At 53.2% G+C, this 22,048-nt stretch overlaps 1 protein-coding gene and 2 long non-coding RNA genes across 6 annotated transcripts in view; 1 reads left to right on the top strand and 2 right to left on the bottom strand.

The window, feature by feature from the left end:
• On the bottom strand, nt 1-1,822 carry LOC129208197 (uncharacterized). Its single transcript, XR_008577707.1, has 3 exons — nt 1,558-1,822; nt 1,278-1,432; nt 1-152 (listed from the first exon to the last, which is right to left on the bottom strand). It is a non-coding gene; the product is annotated as an uncharacterized LOC129208197 (long non-coding RNA).
• Nucleotides 1,823-2,415: 593 nt separating this feature from the next.
• Nucleotides 2,416-22,048, bottom strand: part of LOC129208329 (uncharacterized) — a 65,259-nt gene continuing 45,626 nt past the window's right edge. Inside the window, exons 2-3 of the long non-coding RNA XR_008577774.1 lie at nt 3,518-4,031; nt 2,416-2,485 (exon numbers count right to left, since the gene is read on the bottom strand). This is a non-coding gene — a long non-coding RNA (uncharacterized LOC129208329). The remainder of the gene's footprint in view (nt 2,486-3,517; nt 4,032-22,048) is intronic.
• MREG (melanoregulin) overlaps nt 4,877-22,048 on the top strand; it is a 28,944-nt gene continuing 11,772 nt past the window's right edge. For 3 of the 4 annotated variants that reach the window (XM_054830871.1, XM_054830872.1, XM_054830873.1), the window contains exons 1-4: nt 4,877-5,070; nt 9,600-9,759; nt 18,212-18,302; nt 20,072-20,235. In XM_054830871.1, the coding sequence (XP_054686846.1) occupies nt 4,979-5,070; nt 9,600-9,759; nt 18,212-18,302; nt 20,072-20,235 (507 nt within the window). In that variant the 5' untranslated portion in view covers nt 4,877-4,978. Of the gene's footprint in view, nt 5,071-9,599; nt 9,760-18,211; nt 18,303-20,071; nt 20,236-20,605; nt 21,886-22,048 lie in introns of those variants that run through there. The other variant, XM_054830874.1, reaches the window with a different exon arrangement.

Raw genomic sequence — 22,048 nt, 5'->3', positions numbered from 1 at the left:
GATCCGGGTACGCAGCCGTCCTCCACGCTCGGCCGCTGGGGTTTCACTGCAGCCGTTTCACTCGGACCATTTCCAGAGATGTACTTGGTTTGGTTTTTTTTCATTGGGAATGCATTTCACTCTGAAATTTATTTTAAAAAACCAAACCCAATCTATTTTGGGGAAAAAAGCCCAAATGAGACTCCTGTCAGTCTTCCTGCATCACTTGTCAGTGTTATTCACCAACAGCGCCGTCATTTCCGCAGCGCCAAAACGTCTCATCTTGATATGGAAAAAGCTATTTCATTTCTATTATTGTGGTTCATTCCACTGCACATCAGTAAATATTACACTGAGTTCTTTTTCTCAGTGTAATGACCTGACATCCAAGGGAAACAGTGCTGCCTCGTGAAAACAAAACATCTGACGTCACCTTAACCAGATGCTTTGATATTTCTGAAGATTTCCTTTCCCTTCCTCCCTTGTTCTGGTGCCAGTGGGGAAGAGCTGCTCCGTTTTATCCAGAATACAAATGTCACTCTCGGAGCAAGCCTGGCTCTGTAACTGCCTTCACGCCGTCCCCAGCAGTAACTATCTGGCAGAAAGATCTTCCCTAATTTCATGAGAAGAACTCTTAACGGGCTTCTTTTCCTGCAGCTACAAAACATGTGTCGCAAAACTTATAAACACCTTCTAATTCATTATACCTGTTTCTCAAGTGGAAAAAGAATTCTCATTTCTTTTCTCCATGACTGTATTTTAAGCCCAGCCACCGCAACTCTGGGCCCTTCGGTTTTCTACCTGGGCCGCTCGAAAAATCATAATGACTTTTCTCTTTTCCCTAACGACGTGTCATTTAACCCTCCCTCCACCCTCCTCTGCAATGAAGTCAGTGTCCCACTCGCCTCCAGGTTACACCATTCCTACTCCTCCAGCCTCTGCCCGTAGGATCCTGCCCACGGAGCTGCCGGATACACTGAGCTGCATCTTTCGGAGGCTCTCCCAGTTTTGGAGGCTCCAAGTACTAAAATAAATACAAAATGTCCTGCTCGGAGGGTTCAGTTCCCCACCTTTTTTGTGGACAATCCTCTACCTGGAAAACACTCCAGGTCACCCTCCCACACCTACCTAGACGAATTTGGGGGAAAACCCCAGCTCTGGCCAGCTGCATCCTCACGAGGGAATTTTGTTGTAGTTGCTACTAGGGACGGATGGAGAGGAACATCACTTAACCACATCTCGCTAAACTCAAGGTGCTGAGAAGATGTGTGGCACCTGAAGGAGTTTGGGATACTCACAGTTCTCTTGTTCTCCTCCTTTCCTCGGGCTGGATGTCTCTGCCCACTGCTGCTGGCAGCTGTGTGGAGGTGATGCTGCAGGACTTGGCCTCTCATGGATGGTGTGAGTCCTGAATCCTTTCTTCCCAGTAGCGGAGGTGCCCCTTTGGCCAGATCTTTAAACATAGACCGGAAAATCGCAGCAATGCTGTAGCCCACAGCCAAGTCATGGGCTTGCTGCTTTTAATTCAGCATCCTGCCCCTGCCCGTGGGAGGAAGACAAAGGAGGGGATACACCGACCTTCAGATCTGGGCAAAGCAGCGCTGTGGCATGAAATAAGCAGCTTCGATTTTAGAGATTTTGAACACCGGGCAATTTCCTGAGAGCAACTGGGACAAGCAAGGTCACGACGCATGTGCTGGCACCATCGTTACTGCTTGTAGTGAGCTCCAAGATGTTATCCTGGGAAAAGAAATCCAGACCCAGCGTGCAGATTGAGGAATGCGCTGTGCCCACCCCGGTGATGTCCAGGGCCGTGTTTCACCCAACGTCGCTCTGACTCCCCAGCACGACCTGTGGAAGACGCCCAGCCCCATCCTACGCATCGCTGGCCCGGTACCGCTGAATCCTGCAAACGGTTTGTGTGCGGCATGGAGCTGAAGGAAGAGGAGGCAAATCGCCCCGTTGCGGTGCTGCATTTCACTTACAAATTTAATTGGCTTCAATTTAATTTCAGCTTTGACTGACGCGACAGCTCTTTGCTGGACCGCGCTGGAGGGAGGATGCCCAGAAGGTGGGAAGAAAGGGTGAGCGGCTGGGCGTGCTGGGGCCACCCTCCCCATCAGCAGGGTACCGATCCAGGATGGGGCTGACACTGTCCTCCTCCCTACCCCTTGGAGCTTGGGGACATGTATTTAGGTGATAACTATGCCGGGGAGTGAAAAGAGTCCGTAACCAGCCGGCTCTTGCTCACTGGGAAGAAAGAAACGCTCCACCCCGGAGTCCCCCCTTCACCAAGAAGGTAGCGGTGATATGAAAATGTAATGGGTGAATGGGCAAAACAGGGCACGCTGCTCCCCGGAGCATCGCTTCTGGCTGCATCGCCTGGGTTATTTACACTGCAAAGAAGCCGGCGATATTTCTCTTACCTTGTGAAGAAAAATGATTTACTTTTAAGACTCCAGTAAGGCTTCAGCTCTCAGGAGACTTTCCCCTGTTTATTTGTTCTCTGATGGAAAAGGAACAAGATTATCACAACAGGGAATAAAGAGATCGGAAAATACTTGGTATTTCTACAAGGCTCTCTTTAAACCTAGAGGGCTCAGACTTTAAATTAATGAAGAATTCTCTTGGCTTATGAGCAACGGAGCACGGGATAAAACCTCCTTGTAGGGAAGGGAGTTAGCCACAAATGAACGATGTCTCAGCTGATCGCACGGCTGTGTGTGCTATAGCTGCGCCTCGAGGTCTCGGCTGGGCTCGGGGCTGTCCCTACCTGCTCCCTGGCATCTGCAGTCCGGAAAAAAATCAGTGCTCATGTGAAAAGAGAGCCCAGATGAAGGGGAGACCCAGCAGATCAACCAGCGAGGGAGAGGGGAGGGAGAAAAGGATCTCTGCAGCAGTGACTATTTTGGGGAGCGTGCATCCGCCCCCATGCAAGAAACTCTCACGGCCAATTGCCAGATCCTTTTAGTAGCAGCCGGCACGTTCTCTGGTTATTCTCGTGCTCAAGCACACAAAAGGTTGGAGAAGAAATAAAGGCAGGCGGGGGCAAGCTCAAGGTCAGAGGAGGAAGTCTGCAGAGGAGAGCGCCCTTGACTTTGAAATCCTGCCTCCCCCCTTAGCTCATCCTGCCATAAATCCTTCGTTATGAATGACTGATGCACGGCGCGCGGGGAGCTGAAAGCCCTGGCTGGGAGCAAAGCCTCAGCGCTGGGATCTTCTGGAAACAATGAGAAACAAGTTCCTTCTCCTACGATTTCACCTTTCAGTTAAGGAAGATGGGAAGATGGGTTGTGGGGGCTGATGAATGAAATGAAATGAAAGTCATGTGAGGATCTGTGGTGGAGCACACTGAGACCTCCTGTTCCCCACGCAGCGATCGGAGGCTCCTCTGGGCTTCCTGGCTCATCTTACATCTGTATTTGCTGACAAAAGCAGCGCCAACAGCTTATCATCGTCTCCAATTCATCTGTAACTGTAGAGCCATTGATCTCGCGTTACCCGATGGCCTCAAACAGACCCAACCGTCCTAGCTCACCCTGTGGCACCACAATCCAGCCTTGCAGCCCTCTCGGCCGAGCGGGTTCCCAGAGTTCTCCATCATCAGCCCCCGCATTCAGGTACCCAGAGGTTTCCCACCTCCTGTCTCCTCTGGTGGGCACAGAATTGGAGAGGACAGGTGAGTCCACAGGGGACGCCACCGCTGACGCTGCCTGGGTTCGTGCGTGATGGTTGCGGTGTCCATGCAGTTTACTTGACTCCTCCTAAACGTGCTCCGGCCGGATTCCCCCTTCTGTCCCTGGCTGCTTCTGCACCCTGGCAGGGGGCTGTGAGCCTCCGCACTCGATCCCCCCCATCTGAAATAACTGGGGGGGGAAACCTCTCTAGGGCTGCATTCGGATGCTATGAAGTCCCCAAGCTGAGTATGTTCCTTCAGGGCATTTTGCAGCGCTGTTACAAAATGGTTGTGCCCCGTCCAGCACAGAGCTTCACTTTCCAGGGCTCTTGGGCGTCCAAACGGCCATAATTCACTGATGATGAATTAACAAGCCCTGGAATTAAAAAGAGGGAAAGAAATGTGAGTGCAAATTGATATTATTTCACCTTTCCTTGTGCGTGTGTGCTGGGCACGAGGATATAGTAGATTATATTATTATATCTGCTGGGATAAGCAAAAAATGCGGTAGCGTCAGGAAGCTGCTGTTCTAAAATTAAATGACTCTTCGGGACACAGGCAGCCGACCACACTTAGAGCAATTGCTTTGGGGACTGGCTGATGCTTGGTGGTCTGTTCTGAAATACAATCAAACCTGTGGCGATTAGACGAGATCCAGGACCACCTTAATACTGCATTTAAGCTTTTTTATTCTTCCTTGGGGTCTGAGCTAGGCACATGATAGGAATATTCACTGTAAGAAAGGGAGAAATAAAGAAAGGAGCTATCTTGGAGGCTCCTCCCTCGCTCCTCCAAAACCCCCTGCACCAGGATACGGCCGAGTGCATCACCCCCTGCCCATTTCCCATTGCACTGCCCGGGAGCGCAGCCCCACGTCCCGAAAGCTGAGCGGGAATAAGTCTGGAAGCGTAGTGATGTGGAGGATTGGAAAGAGGGGGATTTCTGGTTTCTGGCCAGTGGCGGCCCATTTTACCTGGGGCACCCCGGATGAAACAGGCATCGAGGAGGGTGCAGAAATATGCGGGAGGGTGCAGGATGGTTCAAGAGGGCACAGCAGGGAGCAGGAGAGCACAGGAGGGTGCAAGAGGGTGCAGGAGGTTGCCGGAGGGCACAGAAGGGTGCAGCAGAGAGCAGGAGGGTGCGGGGGGGGGGTCCGGCCCCGAGTCAGCCCGCCCAGAGCCGCCGTGGGAGCGGCTGCTGCTGGCGGGGGAGGGCGGCGGGCGCGGAGCCCGGCCCTGCCCAGCTCTGCCCGGCTCCTTCGGCGGCGGCGCTGCGGGGCGGGGGAGGGCTGAGCCCGCCCAGCGCGGCTCTCCGGCGGCGCCGATGGGGCTGGGGGCCTGGCTGCGATCGCTGGGCGGCTGCTGCGGCTGCTGCGGAGGGGAGGCGGCGGCGCCCGAGAAGGAGCCCTTGCTCAGGTGAGAACAACCCCCCCCCGCCCGGTTCCCTCTTCCCTAACCCCCGGCCCCCTCGGAGGGATGGGGCTGAGCCCCCCCGCCTTGCGCAGGAGGAGGGATGCTCCCACCGGGGACGGGTCGCTCGGTCCACGGCCACGCGTGAGCCCCTCTTCACCCCCCCCCACGCCGGCACCGTCCGTACCCCAGAGCCCTTTCCCGCAGGTTGGCCGCCCCAGCGCCCCAAGCCGAGCCCCGTTTTCACCCAACCCAGTTTCCAGCGATTTCAGGGTCGCTGCTGTCCGTGGGGAGCTGCCCATCCATCCCCTGCGAGAGCCAGACCGGGCTCCCAAGGGATTTTCTCCCGGCGGTAACAAGCTGCTTTCAGTTCTCTTTCCGCCTGGGTTGGTTTGCCACAGGGGCCCGAGTGTTTCTGACACCTCGTGGCGCGATGCACGCCAGACTGCCGCGTGCCGTGGGGCTGTTTACGGTTAAGTTTTAGCAAGCGAACCAAGAGCGGCATCTCTTCGGTGTTTCCCGTGCGCCCTTCATCGCAGGAACCGTTCAGCTTTTGTCTTTCCACGGTTCGATAGAGGAGGCCGAGGCGTCGAACAAAAAGGGGGTCCCGCCTGCGAGCGGGGGTGCCTCGGTCCCCGCATCTCTACGCAGGGGGTCAGGTCCCACCGTCGCGCAGCGCGGTGCTGTGCGGAGCTCTGTCCCCAGGCCGGGGATGCTGGAAAGGAGACCCCACGGCCCGGCTGGAGCCGACTTTGTGTGGAAGCAGCGCGCGCGCTGATTTCTAGAGAGCGGATTTTTTTTCTGTCTCGCTGTCGGTCACATCTGTCCTTGTGGAACTGTGAGGTTGGGGGGGGATTTTCATCCCAAAAGATGAAGCCCTGAGTTGTAGAGAAGAGCTGTGAGCTGTGCAAGCACGTAATGAGGTTTTGCGTGTTGCAAAACATCCATGCACGGGGTTTGCGGCACCTCTCCCTCCTTCCCCAGCTGCCAGACGGGGTCCTGGCCTCTGCTGAAGCCCGTGGGGGGTAGCCCAGCCCTGGGATGGGGCAGGGACCGTGCCCTCCCCGTGTCACGGGAGGACAGAGGTTGGACAGACGCGTTGCAAGAAGGAGGGTGGGATGCACCCAGGGTGGCCTACGTAGGTATCGGGTAATCGCAGAGCTGGCGAGAGGGCTTGAAACATCCTGACTTTGTGCTGTTAAAGCAGTTACCCAAATAATAACCAGATAATCCTGAGCATGGGGCCTCTAGCCCAGGAAATTGGCATTAACCTAACGAGAGCTAAGTGCATGTGCGCTCCTTCCTGCTGCCTTGTCGGCCGGGGCATCTGTCCCTCGCTGGGCACCTTTCTTTAGTAACATGCCTTCCGCCGGCGATCCAATTAATGCTGGCTATAAGTAGGAAAGCCTGTATAAATGCTGGGCATTTGAAAGGCACCTGCTCTTGCACAAGTGTGCCAGCATAATTAATCTAACAGCCTAATCACTGGCTTGTCCCCCTTTGGGAAGCTTTGGGGTTTTATTTCAAAGCGGGGACCTTGCAAAAGCACACGTGCTGTATTTTTATTTTTATCGCAGCGTTGTTTAAAATCAGTGGCCTGCGTGAGGTTTCAGATCTTGTAGCTGAGGTTTAGTTTTTGAGAGCTGGTGTTGCTACTGAAATGTTGACTTTATGACTTTTCACCTTATTTTTCCCCAAGCAGAGTCGCTGCAGCCTCATAAATCCAATGTGTCAAAGAATGAAGCAGTGAGGAGGAGGGAGTAGGTGTATAATTAGGTGCATATATTACCCAAGCGTATACAAGGCTGGCTGTAACCCGTGACGAGGTAGCCAGCGCTGTGCGTGGAGGTGAGGACGGAGCACAGATGGAGGCACAGCGCTCATGCAGGGCTGGGAAAAGAAACCCTGGCCAAAGCCAGCGAGCCAGGCTGCTGCAGCAAAGCGCTCAGGTGGCCTGGCTGTCTCTCCATGCGGGAAGGTGGGATCTGGCTTGGATGGTGTCCTCAGGGTACAAATAAACCGAGAATTTGGGCTCTGAATCCTGAAATGAGTTAAATCTGGACTGAGAGCTCCCCCCCGCAGAGCAGAGATTTGTTGGTGGAAGCGTTAGCGTTCATCATTTTCTGGATAAAGCCCAGAGTGTGACGTGGTCTGAGTCCCCTCTGGTCCCACGGTGACTCCTGTAACCCGCAAAGCAGGCTGCCGTTCATGTGCGCCTTTTTCCCCTCCCATTTCTTTATTTTAAATGCTGCTTGGAAGTCCGGCACGCTCTGGGGGTGCTCGCGGTTGGCAGAGCTCCCCGTACTTGTATGGATTTGCTGACTCCTGGGCGCTGCCCGCGTCCCTTACAGGCTGCTGGATGCTCCACGTCGTGGTTTGGAAACAGAGATGCGTTGGGAAGCGCCTTGCGAGCTGTGAGGGAGTGGCTCGTGCAAGCTAAGGCGTGTTAGTGTTATTGCCAAATGCGGGGGTTTAAATAAGTCGGATGGTAAAGGTACTGGTACGTCACTGGGTGGGAAGAAGCCCGTCGAAGGCAGGATGGGACCGAACTCATGCTGATGGCACGGCTGGGTCCTGAGCGATCCCTGCCAGACTGGGATCCTGCCTGCTCCATGTTTGAAAAACGGTTTGAGTAAACCCATGCCGGCTCTGGTGTAGGAGAGGCTGAGTTATACCGTCCACACCCTCCAAGTTACGTTCGTTTGCTTGTCTTTAATGAGAGATTATAAGAGATTATCTTTTCCCTTATTACCTGTTGCTCAGGTTTTTGGTGTGTTGAAAGTCTAATGAACCTTCCTGCAGGAGTGCTGATGTGGATGACTTTTTTTTTCTATTTTATCTATGTGCTGGAGCTCCTCTTAGCATCTTTTTTATGGCTTGGCGTCACGGCTAAAGCACCCGCAGTGTTATCTGAGGTTTCGCTGGATGGGTTCCTTGCGAAAGGAACGGGGCTTGGGTGGCAAATGGAATAAACAGTGGGGTGTTCCAACAAGAAGTGAGCAGGGATTGCCACAGGATGGCTGCTGAAACTACTGGGTAAGGCCAAAAATATTTCTCTGTTTGTGGTGTTCTGCTCAAGTGTCTGGATATTTTGATTCGAAACATTGTGGAAATCCTCTGCTAAAATTTCTCCTGGCAGAATTAAATAACCCTATAAACCCCCCCTCCCCGCATCCCAGTAGCAACATAAAGCCATGAACCACAGAACTGCCACCAGTGAAAGAAGCTCCTTGCCTTGGTGGGGACAGCCTTCCAGAAGATGATGCTCTGCTCTGCTGACCACTGAGCAAAGAAAGGCTGGAGTTCACAAGCAGGCTGAGGAGGTTTCCATCCCCCCAGATAAAAATGGGGCTAAATGTCCTTTCTGTGCCTTGGCACAGGTCCTTGCGCAGCTCAGTGCATCCTCTCAGGTAGGAGCTGCTGGGGTGGGGGGCACCTGCGGGGGTTGCCTGCTGATTTGGTATGGTTTGGGCTGCTGAGGAGAAAATAGAGCTGCAGGGTCACACAGAAATGTGGTCGTGGATGTGGGACCTCTGGAGACCACGCAGTCCAACCCCTGCTTGAGCAAGGTCAGCTGGAGCAGGTTGCCCAGGACCATGTCCAATTGGGTTTTGAGTGTCTCCAAGGATGGAGACTCCACAGCCTCTCTGGGCAACCTGTACCGGTGTTCACCCACCCTTCTTAGGATTAAACGGATTTTCCTGTGTTTCAGTGTGTGTCCTATCACGGGGCACCACTGAGAAGGGTCCGTCTCCATCTCCTTTGCTCCCTCCCATCAGGTACTTACACTTATGGATGAGATCCCCCCGATCCATCTCTTCCCCGGGCTAACCAGTCCCAGCTCCCTCAGCAGAGGTGGCGTGTGTTTTGTCCAAAATAAAACCGTGCCCAGCAGCAACGCCTTTGAGGAGGAGATGAGTAGCAGCTGCTTCTTTGGCCAAGAAGCAAGAGAGAGGCTTTGCACGTAGCCGTCCCCTTGCCTGCTGCTCAAGGCGTACCCCTCCTTGGGGATGGATCATGCTGCTGGGATCTTGGCACGGCTGCAGAGTTAGCCGGGCAGAGAGAAAATACCCTCTGGAGCCACTGGGATTTCTGAGTCTTAGTTAATTAGCACTGTTCCCACATTAAGCTCGGAGAGGCTCGGGAGGGCTTGCACAGGGCTTGGGATGAGAAGGTGTGCTGGGGAGCAGGGCGGGGGGCTGCGGGAGTGACGGGGAGATGCTGCCTTTCGTCCTTGCAGATGTACGCTTGCAGTTCCTCCATCCTAGCTGCTCAAATAATCCGGTGTGGTTAGCAAATTTCTGTGTCTGATGTCTTTCGTGGCAGCACTGCCTGGTTTGAACCGTGGCTTGTGTGGCCGGGATGTTTGCAAAGGTAAAAAAACTCTGGCTGTCTTCCCATTCCCCCCTCCTCCTCTTCCTCCCCTCTCCCAGGCAGGACGTGGGGCTGCCGCAGCACTTTACCCTGGGAAGGTAAAAGGAGGCAGCGTGAGGCTGCGGTAGGTAACGCCGCCTCGCCTCTCCCCCTCTCTGCAGTAACAACAACCCCTACGCCTCCTTCGGAGCCACGCTGGCGCGGGACGAGGAGCAGAACCTGTGGAGCACCCCGCACGACGTGACCCACACGGAGGCAGATGATGACCGAGTGCTGTACAACATGATCGTGGTCAGGAACCAGCTGGACAAGGACTCGGAGGTGAGGCGGTGCCGTTCCTCGCGCTTGGTTTCACCGCGGACCGAGGCTCGGTGCTTTCGTCGGATGCTTTGGCGGTTCCTTTATTTAAGCACCCCTTAAGCTGCTATAAAGACCCCGAAGTCCCCCAGAGTGGCTCACGTAGACATCAGGTCCTCCCGTCTGCTCCATCACCCTCCAGATTTTATCCCGTATGTCGTGTGGATGCATCTGTAGCCGTCTCATCCCTGGGAAGCCAGGGGACTTCTCCGGCCGCTGAGCCGTGAGCTGCCCTGAGCTGGGAGGCACGATGTCCTAAGAGCGCCTCTACCACCACCGCCTGCAAACACGTACTGGTAGCACTGGTTGAGCCCCCCAGCTCAATTTCCTAGCTTCACAGGCTGCCTTTTTTGTCCCATATTCCCCTGGTTTGGCCTTTCCGTGATCAGACTGGCGCTAGCCCTGCCTGCAGTGGCATTTGCCCAGCAATGGCAGCGCCTGGAGCTGAGCTGCTGCTCCAGTGACGCGTCAAGTTAAATACTCCTCTCGTGGGTTGTACGGCAATTAGCGGGAAGCGGAGAACTGGCACAGCGCTTAGTGCAGAAGGGAAAAATCATCGCTGTTACATAAAGGCTGGTTTGCAGCCCTGATTTCCTTTGCTAAAGCGCTTCGGCGCAAAGGAGATTTCAGTGGCCTGATTAGGAGCAGGCTGTAGAAAATAGTGACATGTTTCCCGCTCTCTGATTGCGTTTAAGACTTCAGAATGTTTGCAGGAAAGCCTGGAGGCTTCACATTTAATTTCAACACGATCTCACTTCATCCAAGAGACGGCACGTCTGTAACTCTTCCTCCTGTGATAGTCCCCTTAAACCAAAGGCTAGCTCAGCTTTCACGAGAAGCCTTAAACTTAAATTACAATTTTTAAACCTCAAACTGAGATAATGCAATCCTTGCATACAGTTGCCCAGAATCCCCATTTAACGGTTGGGGGTTTTTTTTGGTGGGGATTGAATTCATCGTGGTGTTTACAATCGATGGTTTTGTAACAAGGTTTTCACGGCTGCGCGTAACCCTTAGCTATAAGTGAAGATATCTTCTTCCCTCCTCACCACGGCTTCCTCTGCCTTGTGATGGCCGTCTTAGAGAAGACAGGGAGCTGCATCCAGCCGAAGGAAACAAGGACAACTCCGTTTAGGAGGCTGCGCCGGTCCCGAGTTGTTGCAGAGCAGTGCTGGAGTTCCTCGTTTCAGTCGAGCGGCCTTTTAACTTGCTTTAGGGCTCGTTATGAAGCAGGCCTCCCAAAAGCTGTTATTATTTATAAAACGGTATCGTAAGTGCTAAAAAGACGGCTCCCTGGGCAAGGGAGCGTTGTGTGTCAGCCTTGCTCAGGCTGCAGAGGAGAGCATCAGTTACGGGGGAGCAGGAGAGCGCTCTGGCGCCTGCTTGTCCTAAACCCGATGCTTTTGGGTCCGTAGGGGTTTTAGGAGGTCTGAGCAGTCGCTGTGCCCGCCAGTGAAAACAGAAAGTACAAAGAGCATGGGGTTTCCTCGCTGCAGCGAATGTAAGATCACATACCCGCTGGTTTTATGCAGTGCAATTAATAAAAAAGCCTGAGGAGTACATCAGGCTGACTTTGAAGAAATCAACACATGATACGCTTGATTTGAGTTACGGCACGGTGCCCTTTGCAGCTATTGATTGCCAGCTGCTGCCTCTGTTTTACAGCTAGGGAAACTGAGGCACGGCACAGAAGCTCGGCAAGCGGCTGCAGTTTCCAGCTGCAGCTCTTTGGGGCTGGCAGAACAGGGAGGGACTTGGCCGGCAAACCCAACATGCCTGCGTTCGGCCCGGGGCGCTGAAATCTCTCCTTACTTCAGCCAGCATTTTAAAAGTAGGCCAGATTGCGTTGCCCTCTCCTCCTTACGGGACTTCAACCCTGAGAGAGAGAGAGAGAGGAAAAAAAGTCTAATTGCAGAGCAGCACTGGGCTGCAAAAGCCATAATCTGCTGTGGGAGCTGCTCTGCTCCCAAAGTCCCTGGGGAGAGCGTGGGGATGCTGCGGGACAGGGGACGGAGGACAGGTTTCTCCTTTGTGCAGTGCGGGTCCTTTTTTTCTCTTGGTTAAAATCGGTCTAAAAGGAGAACTACTCCCCGTATTTCTGCTCCTTCATTTAACACAGAAATTTCGGCGTGCTGCGCGCTTACTGTAGGCTTTGCCATTCCCCACCTTTATCTTAGCGATTTCCTGGCACGGGACTTTGGAAGGATCCCCGAGAGCGGGTCGCTCTACGGCATGTGTGCTTTAGCTGTACGTGCACCACCTCGGCCTCAAACCAGTATCACATTTTTCTTAATCTGGCTAACCCACTTTTGCTTTCCTGGGTATTTTCCTTTTTTTTTTTTTTTTTAAAAAAAATGGTTGTTCACATAGTGGCAAGGTGCTGTGAGCTAGGACAGGAGAAGCGATGGGCCAGGACGCAGCGGTGACATCGGCACAGGGCTGGAGGTCAGCGAGCACGGTCCGTGATGGCTCTTTCCTGCCCTGGGAACCTCTGTGTCGTGGATTGCTGTAAATAAATAAACCAAACTGTGCACGCAAAGGGCCAGGCGCTCCGACACCGAGTGCACCCTGTAGCTCAGTCCGTTTTCTGCGCCTTAGATCATTCGCGGTGGGGCTGCCAGCACCTCTCAGCGTTGGCGTCCTCCCTTGGGGTCAGTTCCTTGCCCCTGCCAGGGGGCTGCTCCCACACCTGAGCCACGCGGAGCCGTTTCTTCTCCCGGCCCCCTCCCGACGGCCACGCTCTGGGAAAGCTGGCAGCTCCAGCCCAAGCTCGGTGTGACCTTAGCTTGCGGAAGGACGGCAGGGCCGCTCCACCCTGCTCCTCGCTGAACCAGGGCAGCAAGCTCATCAAAGCAAGCACCGTGCCGTCCCGGGTACGCCCTGTTTCACCCCCACTTGCTCATCCCGCTCGATGCCGCGTGCTGGGAGCGACGGCTCGGGGGGCTGCTGGCCACGGTGGAGCCCGCTGGAGCACCCGGCGGTCGCCAAACCCACCGTGCAATAGGTACACGAGGCAAGATTCGCGGGAGCCTTCTGAAATCGTAAGGACTGAGCAACTCACAGCTCCGCGTTTCTCTCCGCTCGACGAGCGCGATGCGCGTGGATGCACTTTTGGAAGCAAAGTGCGGGCAGGGGAGGGCGTGCGCAGAGAAAACCAGAAAAGCCGTAGCTGAAAGGGTGGCTTAAGGGGGCTGGTAAAGCTGATGCAGGCTTTGGAGATCAAAGCTGGCGTTAAAGCTTTCCAAGGCTGAGGTCAAGGTTTCAAATATGGAAAAAAAAATGGTTTTTTCCTGCTCCTGCCCTGCAGCATCGTCAAACCTGTTGTGATATAAAGTAAAACCCCAAATCTGGGGGTGAAATGAGGACCTCTAGGAAAACAGGGTGTTAAGATGCTGCGTAGATACAGACCAAGTCGCTGTTCCAGCACGTACCCTACCAGCGTGGAGAAAAGCGTTTTAGGGGGAAGGGGGACTGCCGTGGCTCCAGCAAGCCTCCAACGTTAACACCACGAGCTGGGCTTAACGGGCTTATGTGCCTGGTGTGGCACATGCCTCCCTCCTCGAGGACCGGTTTGTGGTGGCCCTGGTGCCTCGATGTCCCCTGGTGGGGTGCGTGGAGTTACCCAGCCGCGGGCAGAGAGCCCGGGCTGTCGCGCCGGTGCTGGTTTCGGGGAAGGACCCGGGTTTAGGGCAGCTGCGCCGTGGGTCTGTGAACAGAAACCAAGGGCGGGTTTTTCACACGGTGACTGCGGGAGAAACACACCGTTCTTACGGCTTGCTGTAAGCGCAGCATTTCTTTCTTCTTTTGGCTTCTTCCCTTGGGGAAGGTGGGATCATAAACCCCACTAGCAAAGGCAATTCCTCTGCCTGCATCTCTGCTGGGGCCTGGCTAGTTTTAGGATTATTGTTTTTTAAACAGGTTACAGAGAAGGTCACTATTGCAACGCACTGGTGCTGGGGCATTCAGAGGTGATGGGATTTGCCCGGGGTTGGGAGTGTCGGCTGGGGAGCCCAGAACTGCCCCTCTTAATGCCCGCGTGCCTCTCTTAAAACTGAATCCAATCTGAGCTTATTCTAAGCTGAGGTGTCGGTCGATGGTTCAATGTGTGAGCGTGGATCTGTTTGTATTTGCTCAGCTGCTTCCAGTGGGGCCGGTCACGGAGCCAGAGTAGGAGCATCCCTGGCTGTGGCGTGGTACCTACCTGGACTGGTATTTTGCAGCCTTTCCCCGATAGCTCTGTTTTGACCTCATTTCCAAAATAACTCTTGAACAGAATGGTGACACCAATTGCATTCAAGGGAATAAAGGAGAAGGCTTTGGTAAAGGATTGCTTTGGCAGCATGAGGAACGCTACCTACTAATTAGGAAGTTTCTATACGGGCAGGGATGAAAAGTTGGGCAGTGCTTGCCTGTCCTCTTGGCACATTTTTTCCTAGAGCTCTCAATTACGTACCAACCTGGCTTGTATTTCATGCCCAGCATTTCCTCACTTCCATTTGGCATTTGCAGATTTAATATATCACACTAGAGAGTCCGGGGAATTTTTCCAGGTAAATATTTGAAGGGCTGAGCGCTCAGAGGAGAGAGGCAGCGGGGTTTCCCTGCTGCTCTTGGGATATTCTTGACCTACGCACAGAGGGTTTTCTCAAGCTCCCACGGGTACGTGTTGTGCCCTGCTCCGTAGGTTTAAAAGGGCAAAGCCGATTGCAAAAAACCAGGGCCAGGAACTGCAACCTGCTTTTGTGTCCTGTGATTAATTCAGATTTTGGCAAAAGGGTATTTTTCTTAAAGGATTGATTTTGAATGCACGGCTGGGGTGTCCCAGACCCACAGAAACACCGAGGGGGTTGGTGAAGACCAGTCTCCCGCTGTACGTTCCCAGTATTCTGTGCAAGAAGCCACCTCATTGCCCCAGAAGTTCCATCTAACTATGCAAGAGGCGGGAACGGAGGTGCACGAGAGATGCAAAACGAAGCTAAGTTTTGGGAGGGAGCTGCTTGTCCCATGCCTACGTACAAGCTCAGACGCCTTGCTGGAAGGGGCTCCGGGGGGCAGCCAGCCCGGGATGCGGCGCAGAGAGCAGCCTGCTCCGGCCTGGCTCTGCCCAGGGCTGCCCTAAGGACCGGCGTGCCCTGTCCTGCATCTCACTGGTGCCCTGTCACGGCCACAGCCATCCCCGTCACAGCCGCAGCGAGGGCTGAGGGAGAGCGGGGTTTGGTGGGGAGCCCCGGCTGCCTGTCCTGGGGCTGCCCGGCGGCGGGTGCTGAGCAGCTTCAGCCTTGTGGTGCTGCCCGGCCCCGACCAAACGCTCCCCCTGCACGTCACATCTCGGTGACTCGCAGGATGTGATGGAGAACACCCTCCCCGGAGTCTCTGGTGTTGCCCATTCCTACGCGGAGACACGGGCAGGATGAGCTTTGCTCTTCCTCTGCTGTGTAGTTAACGGGAGATGCTTTTTAGAATAATTTTGGGGATGGAAAGATGCTCTTGACTTTATTTCCTCATTAAAGCAACACGGAGGACAGCCCCCTGCCCACAGCACTTAGGATGTCTCTGCTACAAGGAGTCACCCGGGAAAACGTGGTGGTTTCCGAGGCTGATGGAGAACGGGGCATGTGTCCCTTCGAGAGCTCAGCCCAGAGCCACCTTTCCTTACCCTGACAATCTCCTCTTTCTTGTCAACAACTGACACCGCGTGCAGCATCCTCCTCCCAGCTTTCTCTGGAGAAACAGAAATACATCCAGCTCCACGCTCAGGGCAAAGAAGCACCACTAAAACGAGATCCCTCCCAGGGACCACTGTTAAGCATCTTCTTCTGTGCCAAAGCTGCTCTTTTGCACGCCCCCCAGATTCCTCATCGACAGGACACTGTTTGACGTCCCCTGGGACCGCATACGCACTGTATTCCCTTCCATAATGCAACTCAGTAACTACGACGTACGAGCAAGCCATAACCTAGATTCCCTTAAAACAAAAATAGACAAGGGAAAACCAGGCTGCCGTGAATCCAGAGAAAATCGGGAGCAGCTTCCCTGCGTGCTAAGCGCTGCTCTCCATTTCGCTTAGCGAGGAGTCTGGCTCGCTACCCCGGGGGGTAAATCCCCGCAGCCCTGAAAGCTGCTGCCGGGTGCCAGCAAGCCACGTTTTGGGCAGAGGAGCGTCTTTCCCACCCTCCTGGCTTTCTAATTCAGCACGCCTGGCGTCACAGCGGCTGTGGTGATCCATCGTGTGCGTTAAAGCACTCGTTTATCTCCACGGCAGGGCAGACACACGCAGCTTATTTCCCCGCCAGCATGCCCTGACTGGTTTGCTCGCCTTTCTGCTTATACCAGGGGGTCAGGAGCAGGCTGAGCTGTTCCCAAGGGATCCCCGCCAGCAGGGACCGAGGCATCATGCAGCCTTTTTTCTCTTTCTTTAAAACTTTCAAGATTACAATAAACTTCCCACAATACAATAAAACACCTCTTTTTTTTTTTTTTTTTTTTTCTCCCACGATGAGAAACTTAGCTCCTAGCTACGAGCTGGTGTCACAAGGCAGAGGAATCTTGTCCCTGCCTCCTTTCTTTAGCAAAGGGCTGGAAAGACATTTTGATGCCTTGCACTGGCAGCCAGGTGCAAAACAAAAAAGCTGTTTTCAAGCACTGCCGCAGCCAAGAGAGAAACGGAGCTCTGATCGGCAAAGCTGCTCGCTGCAGCACAAAGCTAAAAATGAAGGGGATTTTGCTTTCCAGGAGGATGAGCCGTGCAGAGCAAATAGCTGCAGGTAGAGCCGTGTTTCCCCTGCTCTCCTGACCTGAATTCAGCAGTGTCTTAACCCCGTCGGCCGGTTCCTCCAAAGCGCAATCTCCAAGGGGTTCCTGCAGCTATCGCTGAACAACAAGAAAACCAGCTCGTCGTTTAATTCCCTGCAGTCGCGGCGTGTCAGCCGGGTTCAGGAAAAAAACCCGCTAGGAAATCTCCAACCTTTTATATCATATCAAGTAAACTCTTTAAGGCACCAGGTATCAGAAAACCAGTGGGATTTCTAAAGCACAGCCCTTAAATAACGGGTGTTATTTAACCTCTTTTCACGTAGGAAGATCCCAGGGAGACGGCACAGATTAACACCCGCTTATTCTACAAGAGACCACCTATGTAATCTGTTGCTGAGAAATGAGATTAATTAATTAGTGCAGGGAAATGATCTGAGCGATGTTATGACCTGCTGCGTGGATGCTTCTGTAAATGCATCCTTTGCAGCGTGCGCATTGATTAAACCCAGCTAGGAAAAGTACTCCTGGTTTTCCTACAGAGGACGTGTGTTTCCACAGGTATGCATACTTGTACAGATGTGTTTAATTGCGCTAATGTAACTTTATTGAGTAACCTCAAAACCTTTCCCTTTAGACAGTGTCCCATTATGCAGATAGGAAGCTCGAGGTCGAGTGCAAGGATTTAAGCTGTGTAGTTAAATGAGGCATTACCTGCAGCAGCTGCCACTCACTGCCAGTCACTATGTCAAATGACTCCGGCTCAGCCCTCGGCTACCTACGGGCATCCCTCTTCTCTGCTATTTAAAAACAAGGTACCCCAGCCTTTGAGAAAAAAAAAAAAAAAAAAAAAAGAAAAAAAGTCTGTTTTCCTTGTTTTCCAGAACTTTTGGAAACCCGCCTGCTTTAGTTAAATGCCAAACAGAGGGCTGAGCAGTTTGGAGAAGCCACTGTATGTGTGACATACTGAGAGCACTAACTTTTTTCTCAAACTTTTAGTTTTGTTTTAGTTTAATTTTAGTCGCGCGGGCTATCATCAGCTGTAAGAAAATGCGCCACGCCAGTTTAATTGCAAGAATATGAAAACAAGGTGTTGCAATAGTTTATAGAAGGTAATTATTCATGTGTGGTTGTGGTTTCTCAAGCTGTAAAGGCCAAATGAAGTATTTTCACAACCTCAGGTTTTGCTACTAGCTGGGCTGTCAAGGTTTGGAGTAAAGGGCTTTGGACCAAAGAGACCAAAGTCTCTCAGATGAGCTACATTTGGAAGGTCATGTTGTTCTCCAGCCTAGGACAGCGTTATGATTTCCAGCACAGAGCTGGAATTATATTCTCCCTGTCTCACCGAGGAGACCACTTTGGTCTTCAGCAACACCTCAGCTAAATTCTGTAATCCCGTTGCAAGGTAACTGGAAGCCTGTTTTGTACATGCAGAGAAGATAGAGAGATGCTGCACCAAATGCCAAGCTAAAATATTCTGTGCCGGTCTGTGTAATTTCTTCCAGGGACAACGGCAACCTGGCCGTCGACCTTCATACCGATCCCTCAGTGCCAACATCAACAGTTCAACTCTGGCTCCGCTTCTAAAAGCTGAAATTCCTAGAAAAGCACCAGAGACCTCCCCCCATGCAAATGGCTGAGTGTCTCTTATCCCTTTGCTTTGCAGGAATGGCAAAAGCTCAACTATGATATTTATACCTTACGGCAGACCCGAAAAGAAGTGAGAAGCAGGTGGAAACACATTTTGGAGGATTTAGGTAAGCTAGAGGAAAACAAGAATGTAATTTCTGTTGTACCGAATAAGAGGTCCCACGATGGTCGAGGGTGGGAATGGCTCCACAAAATCAGGCCGGTAGAGGAGAAAGGGAGGACAATAAAAGAAGGTTGCTGAGCAATGCCATCAGGTAGCCCACACAGCAGCTGAGAGCCTGCAGGAGGTTCCCCAGAGCTCAGGCACGGCTGGCAGGAGACAGGGCCACCGTGTCTGCAGGCACGTCAAAAAGCCCACCACGAACCACAACCAGCGGGAGAGCCTTTCAAGCCCACAATGGCACGTACAGCGATCCATATCGTGCTTCCGTGTGGAAACTTAGCAGGGATACCTGGGAGTTCACCCTGGGTTTTTCTGAACAAGATAAGCAGGGAGAAATGAATATTCCTTTCAGATTTGAAACACAGATACAGCTGTTTTCCTTCCTTAGCCTATGCCAGCTGATCCGAGCTGAACCACCCACTATGTTTGCTCCTAAATGAATTTGAAATATTCTTTCACCAAGTGAAATTGCTCAACAGTGGCCCTCCTACTCCTGCTCTTTCCCAGCCTGCGAACGGTGAACCGCACCCACCGGTCCTGCGTGCTCAGCCGCTGCTCCTCCGGAGAAAGCAGCGGCGGGTGCGACCTGGGTTTCCCAATTGCCTTGCACGCAGTGCGCGACACTTGGGCCAAGGAGACGTACCGGCACGGCACATCAGCTCGGTGACTTGCGCCAAGCTCTGGAGGTGGTCGGCAGCTAATGGGAGGAGGATGTGCGAGTCGAGCGCACTTGTTGGGCTGTTCAGGAATATTACCGCTGGGAGCAAAAGAGATGGGTATCTCAGCCGCTCCTGCCCTGCCTGCCCTTCTGGCATCTGGATGGGAGGAACATTATAAACTCATAACTAGGTATCAGCGTTCATCTTCACCCAGGTGCTCGCCCAGCCTGTACAGACCAAACACGGGAGGGATCACTTGACATCCTTTCATCTGGTACTGCGCATTGACAAAGGCTCTCCCACATCTCTCTCACGTCCGCAATGGCTCCGGAGCTGTTTTGCGAGGGGTGGGGAAGCTCGAGGCCAGGGATCATTTGGCCTTAGCGAAGCTGGTGTGCAACCAGTTGTGAAACCTGCCATCTTTCATTATCTGGACCTGTGCTTTAATCACAAGACCACCACTCTTTGCCCTGTAAGTGTTTTCAGGTGAGATGCATCACCGCCAGCTTCCTGGAGCTCAACAAAAAGTTAATGGTAGCCATTACATTTGAAGGTCCCTGCATTCATTCTCCTCCCCCTTTCCTTCCCTGGATGCCCTTCCTATAAGAGCTACTGACTACTACAGGAGCAATTACACACGCGTCCATTACTGCTACAAGGGTTTTTTAGCACCGGTACCTCCCAACAGCATACAGGCGTAGTCACTGGGGTGCTCAGGAAGCCCCACCAGCCCTGAAAGCTCTGGCAGCATCAGGAACATGCAAGAGCTGAATCCACACCCTGGGCGGGGGTGTTCATTTACCTTCTCTGGAAAACTAGCGACAAACTTGCTCTGAATATTTGTATGATTTTTCCCTGCCCCCGCCACCAGCAAGCTTTTACCAGCCCCAAGCGCAGGGGACGTGCCTCAGGGAAATGCTAGTTTGTTTTAGCAAGTAGGGAACACAGCAGCCCAAGGTGGAGGGGGAAGAAGGAACCATGCGAGAGCCCAGTGGGCTCAGGGATGCCCCTGCCCGCACGCTTGACTCCTTTCTGTAACACTTCTCTTGCCCAGGTTTCCAGAAGGAGGCGGACTCCCTCTTGTCAGTGACCAAACTCAGCATCATCAGCGACTCCCAGAACATGGGCAAAGCCCGGGATATCCTGTTAAAGCTGTCCGAGGAGACAAACATCTTCCCGACCAGCTGGGAGCTTTCTGAGCGCTACCTCTTCGTGGTGGTGAGTAGCTCCGAGCGTGCCTTCCTCCCCACTGCCGTCGTGAGCTCAGATGAAGGGGAGCAGGTAGGTGACCTGCACCAGAGGGTGCTCAAATACATGGTGGCATCTGGGGCGTCCCCGTCAGATGTTGCACTTGTAACTTGGCTGTTCAGCTTCCTTAGAAGTGTGAGTAGCACCATAAATTCCCCCCCTCGCCCCCCAAGTTCCTTTAAGCCTGTGGAACTGGGTGATCTTACAGCCTGTTAACGGAGCGGGAAAAGATTAGACCTAACGCCTGGCTTAACCTGAGAGCAGCGGTGGAGGGAGGACGCTGACCAGGGAGCTGCCCAAAGCAGCCCGTAGTGACTGTAACACCCCGTTGCTTTGGCAGGATCGTCTCATAGCTCTGGACGCTGCAGATGAGTTCTTCAAGATGGCCAGCGTGGCGTATCCAAAGAGACCCGGCGGGGAAAGGGCGGACGATAGCCAGAAGACCCCGCAGTGCATCTCTGTCGCGATGCCCTGAGGAACATGCCTTGCTGGCGTGAGACGGACAGCGGGTTTCTTTCCCTCTGGGACCGGGCTCCTCTGCCGAGGGGTTAGCACAAGTAGCGCCGCTCCTTGTTTTCCTGCAGAGAAGTGAGCGTGCCGGCCGGAGCAGAGCGAGGAGGTCAGCGAGCCGTGCCCCACCGGGAGGGCACAGGAAGGCGGACGCTGGCCCCAAGGTGCTCCCAAGCAGAAGGGAGCAAGAACTGCCGTAGCGTAGCCCCGGTGAGAGACCGCTAGCTGAGTAGTGCGTGCGATAGGCACGGGGGGAACCCGCCGCGCGAGGCGTTGCTACCAGTAGCTGCAAAAGTTGAGATGCCTCTAGTTACAAGTGCTGCGAGGAGATCCACGTTTCCACCTTCTGCTGGTACCCGCCACTGTCCCCCGCCTCGACCCAGGAGAACCAGTGAGGAAGGAAAAACACCTCAGTCGTCTACAACTCCGTGATGTTTCTTTGTGCACCGGTCCTCTTCTTCGTCCCCAGCCCGCGGCAGCCCTGGGGAATTCGTCAAAGAGGCAGGAGCAGCGCGTAGCTGGGAAAGCAAAGCCTTGGAGCAGTGTCGCGGTTGGGTGCTCTCTCCCTGGCCATTAGTGGTTCCGAGGCATTTATGTTGGGGGGGGGGGTGCTCTGCCCGACATCTTAAAAGAAGGTAGATTTTAGGAAGGTGCCAAGCTCAGACCTGCTGAAAATTTGGCTCCTGTAATATCCTCCGAGTGGTTCCCCAACATCTTAATTTCTGAAAGTTTTGGTCTTAATTGCATAAAGACCTCCCACTATAAAGCTGCATGTACTGCCAATATAGACTGTCCCTGCTGTTAATGAAGATTTTTAATGAACGCCCTTTATATCTTGTCTGATAATGAGCAATAGTTTTAAAACACTGGATTTGATCAGTTAAAAACAAGTGGAAGTTCTTCCCTGGTTAACACATGTGCTGCTAATTGGCCAGATGAAAATGCTGGTTCCACAGGACCTCCCAAAAGAGCAAACCAGAGCTTTTGTTTGTTTGTACCTACACTGTTTGAAATATATAAATATATATTTATGAATTGTTTCTGTTTGCCAGTTTTCCTGGGAAATATTTTTGTCAACTCAGGACATCAGTGAAAACTGAGTTTAATAAACAAAACACATTACCAAACCAACGTTTCTTACTCTCTCTGTAACCCTGCTCAGGCAACAGCATTTATCTTGACTGCCGATAGCAAGAGGGCTGGGGCATTTGTAGAGCGTAAGCCCCTGCGACCTGTTCTCTGCACACTTACAATTGCCCGTTGACTTGCAAGA

This window comes from Grus americana, chromosome 6, assembly GCF_028858705.1.
Source record: "Grus americana isolate bGruAme1 chromosome 6, bGruAme1.mat, whole genome shotgun sequence".
Taxonomy (NCBI): domain Eukaryota; kingdom Metazoa; phylum Chordata; class Aves; order Gruiformes; family Gruidae; genus Grus; species Grus americana.
Note: the sequence above shows the minus strand (reverse complement) of the source record. Positions and strands in the feature narration are given on the sequence as shown.